Here is a 3,192-nt window from a genome sequence, read left to right as displayed (position 1 = left end):
TTCAAAATAAGATATGTGCAGTGTGCATAGGAATTTGTTCATAGTTTTGTTTTTTTTTTAAACTATAGTCGGGCCCTCCAATGGGTCTGAAGGACAGTGAACTGGCCCCCTGTTTAAAAAGTTTGAGGACCCCTGTGCTAGGGCAATACCTGTCCCGCCTGGTCTGGTCAGCACCTCTCACTAGGCCCAGAGCTGGACCCAGCTCATTCCCAACTCCTTCACTCGCTGTTTGGAGGGGGAAAATTGGAATCAATAAGACAGAGACAAAAGGTTTTATTGGGTGGAAAACACTAGTTTTAAAAGGATTTTCTTGGCACACGTTAGTCATATGAGGATTTTGATCAGCTTCTGTGCCAGACACGGTGAGGGGAGCGTCCCCAGGGGGACATCTGAAATGACGGGTTGTCATTGACTTCATCAGTGGGGGTGGCTGGGACCCATTTATTGAGTTTGGGCATCTGCACTCCACAGATAGTTAAGACTTTTTCTAATTATTTACACTTTCTCCAAGTTGTTGGTGGCCGGCAAGGAGGGCGTTTTCTTTGACATGGCATAGGTGGGCCCTGGGTGCTGGTGACCCAGCAGGCCTCCTGGGGACAGGTGTCACTTGAAGGAACCTGAGATGGTTGCCTGTGTGGTTTCCCAAGGTGGCCTGGCCTGTAGTGTGGCAGGCTGCCCGAGTGTGTTTCTATGTGGGGAGTAGGGTGGGTGGCAGTGTGTGTGTATGTGTTTGTGTGTGTGTGTGTACAACAGTATGTGTGGGGGTGGCAGCAGTGTGTGTGTGCACACGCACGCGCAGCAGAGAAGTCACACTGACTAGCTTTGGAGATAGAACATTCTGGCAGGTTCTCGGCCTGGTGTCAACCACTCTTCTTTCACAGACCTGGTCACCGACTTTGACTTCTCTCCCTTCGATGACTTCCTTCTGGCCACAGGCTCAACCGACAGGACGGTGAGTGGAGCCCATGCAGACTGCCCATTGCCTTGTCCCCGTTTCCCCGCCAAGAGAAACCTTCTGAGCCCCATGGAGTTGTGCTACCCACTCAGTCCAACTCCTCCCCTCCCACCAGGGCAAACAGCCCAGCTGCCAGGCGTCCCTGGGAGGCCCCCCCCCCTCCGCAAATGGTTTGCACTTTACTCCAAAGCTTTGGACCCACCCAAGCTGTGCCAAGGAAGAAAGGCCAGGCCACCTGCTTCCATAAAGATGGCAGCCAGTAACATCCTGTGGAGCTGTTCTCTGTAGCACAAGGGTGACGGCAGCCAGAATTAGGACCTCCTCCCACACCAGTTCCTGTGTGCTAGCTAGGGGCCATGATGACAGCTCTGACTGCTGGCATAGGAGGGGACGCAGGATGTGGAGAGGACCAAGTGGAGCCTCCAAAAGCCTTGCTCTCTCGTGGCTGCTCAGTTCTCTGCAGCTCTGGAGTTGACCTCCCTTCCCCACCACAGGGTTCTGTGGTGTCTTACGGAGCCCACTGCCAGCAAGGGACAGCAGCAGGTCCCCAGCCCAGGGCTCACACACATGCTTTCTTCTGCAGGTGAAGCTGTGGCGGCTGCCTGCGCCAGGCCAGCCTCTGCCCACAGCTCCTGGGGTGGTGCTGGGTCCTGAAGCCCTCCAGGTAGAGACACTGCAGTTCCACCCCACGGCTGACGGCGTCCTTATCAGCACAGCAGGCCGGGGTGTGAAGATCTGGGACGTGGCCAGGCAGCAGCCCCTCACAGGTATGGGTCCTGCTGGCCTCCTCCTGGAGTACCAGCACCTTCACGGTTGGAGTTTGAAGGGATGAAGATTTTAACGCTTGGACCAAAATACCTCAGCTCTTTCTTCTGCTCTCTTTCCCTGGGTTAGCGTCTCAGGTTGCTCCAATACAGTGTCACCAACTTGGTGTCTTGCACTGCAGGGGCTAACCGTCTCCATTCTGGAGACTTCCAGACGTCTCACTCAGGTCAAGGTGTGGCAGGGCCGGACTTTCTCTGAAGGCTCGCAGGGAAAGTAAGACTTTTCCTTTCCTTTTCTGGCTCCTGACATTCCTTGACACGTAGACATGTCACTCCCGTTTCTGCCTCCATCTTCATAGGACTCCTGTCCCTCCATGTCTCTCTAAGTCTCCACCCCTTTTCTTCCTATAAGGACACCACTCACTGGGCTGGACTGCTCTTCACAAAGCCAGAGGTTTGAATCCACCAGCTGCTCCAGGAAAAGAAATGTTTTTGTGGAAAAGAAATCTTCCATAAAGATTTACAACCTTGGAAATGAGGCCATTCAGTTCTGCCCTACAGGGTCACTATGAGTCAGAATCAACTCGATGGCAGTAGGTTTTGGTTGAGTGTATGTTTCTGTTCTAGAATAGAATAACCTCAATTAGCCTTATTATTTTATTTTATGGTTGAATATATATGAGGGGATTTGAAAAGTTGGTGGAAAAATGGAGTTGCAATCTAACGGAACTTTTCCACAAACTTTTTGAATCCCCTCATGCACTGCAACATAGACACTAACTTTCTAAATGTACAGTTCAATGGCATGGGTGACATGGTTTTACAGCCACTGTCACCTTCCCTTTCTGCATTGTTCCTCCCTAAGAACATCAACTCACTGCCCCTGAGTTTCCCATCTAACCTTTCGAGTTGCTGTGGGCAATGTGATCCCTTATAGGCAGTTGTTAAAAGAACGCAGTGCTCAGAGCAGACGTCCCATACCATTTAAACTAAGCTCTGGTTTGGTGTTAAGAAGACCCCAGGGAATATTTTTGGTGTAAGGTTTAAAGGTTATTTCAGGGCAGTAGTTTCAGGGCTCATGTTTACTTTCCTGAGGAGTCTCTCAGTTGGGTGATTAACATAGTTAATTGCCAACTCAATGGCTAGTGGTTCAAGCCTATCTGGAAATAACCTTGGAAGAAAGTTATGGCAATCTACTTCCCCCAAAGCAACCTTTGACAACCCTATAAAGTATAGCCCAATCCTGGCACATGTGGAGCTGACAGCCCTAGGAAGTACAGCTCTATCCAGGCACATGTGGAGTTGACAGCCCTATGAAGTACAGCCCTATCCCAGCACATGTGGAGTTGACAGCCCTATAAAGTACAGCCCTATCCCAGCACATGTGGAGTTGACAGCCTATGAAGTTCAGCCCAATCCTGGCACATGTGGAGTTGACAGCCCTATAAAGTACAGCCCAATCCTGGCACATGT

General features: G+C 50.9%; 1 protein-coding gene across 2 annotated transcripts in view; it reads left to right on the top strand.

Annotated features, from left to right (window-relative positions):
* LOC101663309 (mitochondrial import inner membrane translocase subunit TIM16) overlaps positions 1-3,192 on the top strand; it is a 70,572-nt gene that overhangs the window by 5,483 nt on the left and 61,897 nt on the right. For both annotated transcript variants that reach the window (XM_045283998.1, XM_030884394.2), the window contains exons 4-5: positions 882-952; positions 1,539-1,722. In XM_045283998.1, coding sequence (XP_045139933.1) covers positions 882-952; positions 1,539-1,722 — 255 coding nt within the window. The remainder of the gene's footprint in view (positions 1-881; positions 953-1,538; positions 1,723-3,192) is intronic.

The sequence above is a fragment of the Echinops telfairi genome, unplaced genomic scaffold, assembly GCF_000313985.2.
Source record: "Echinops telfairi isolate 266 unplaced genomic scaffold, ASM31398v2 ScPeMD7_5;HRSCAF=22, whole genome shotgun sequence".
Classification (NCBI taxonomy): Eukaryota; Metazoa; Chordata; class Mammalia; order Afrosoricida; family Tenrecidae; genus Echinops; species Echinops telfairi.
This window is presented reverse-complemented; position numbering and strand designations above follow the sequence as displayed.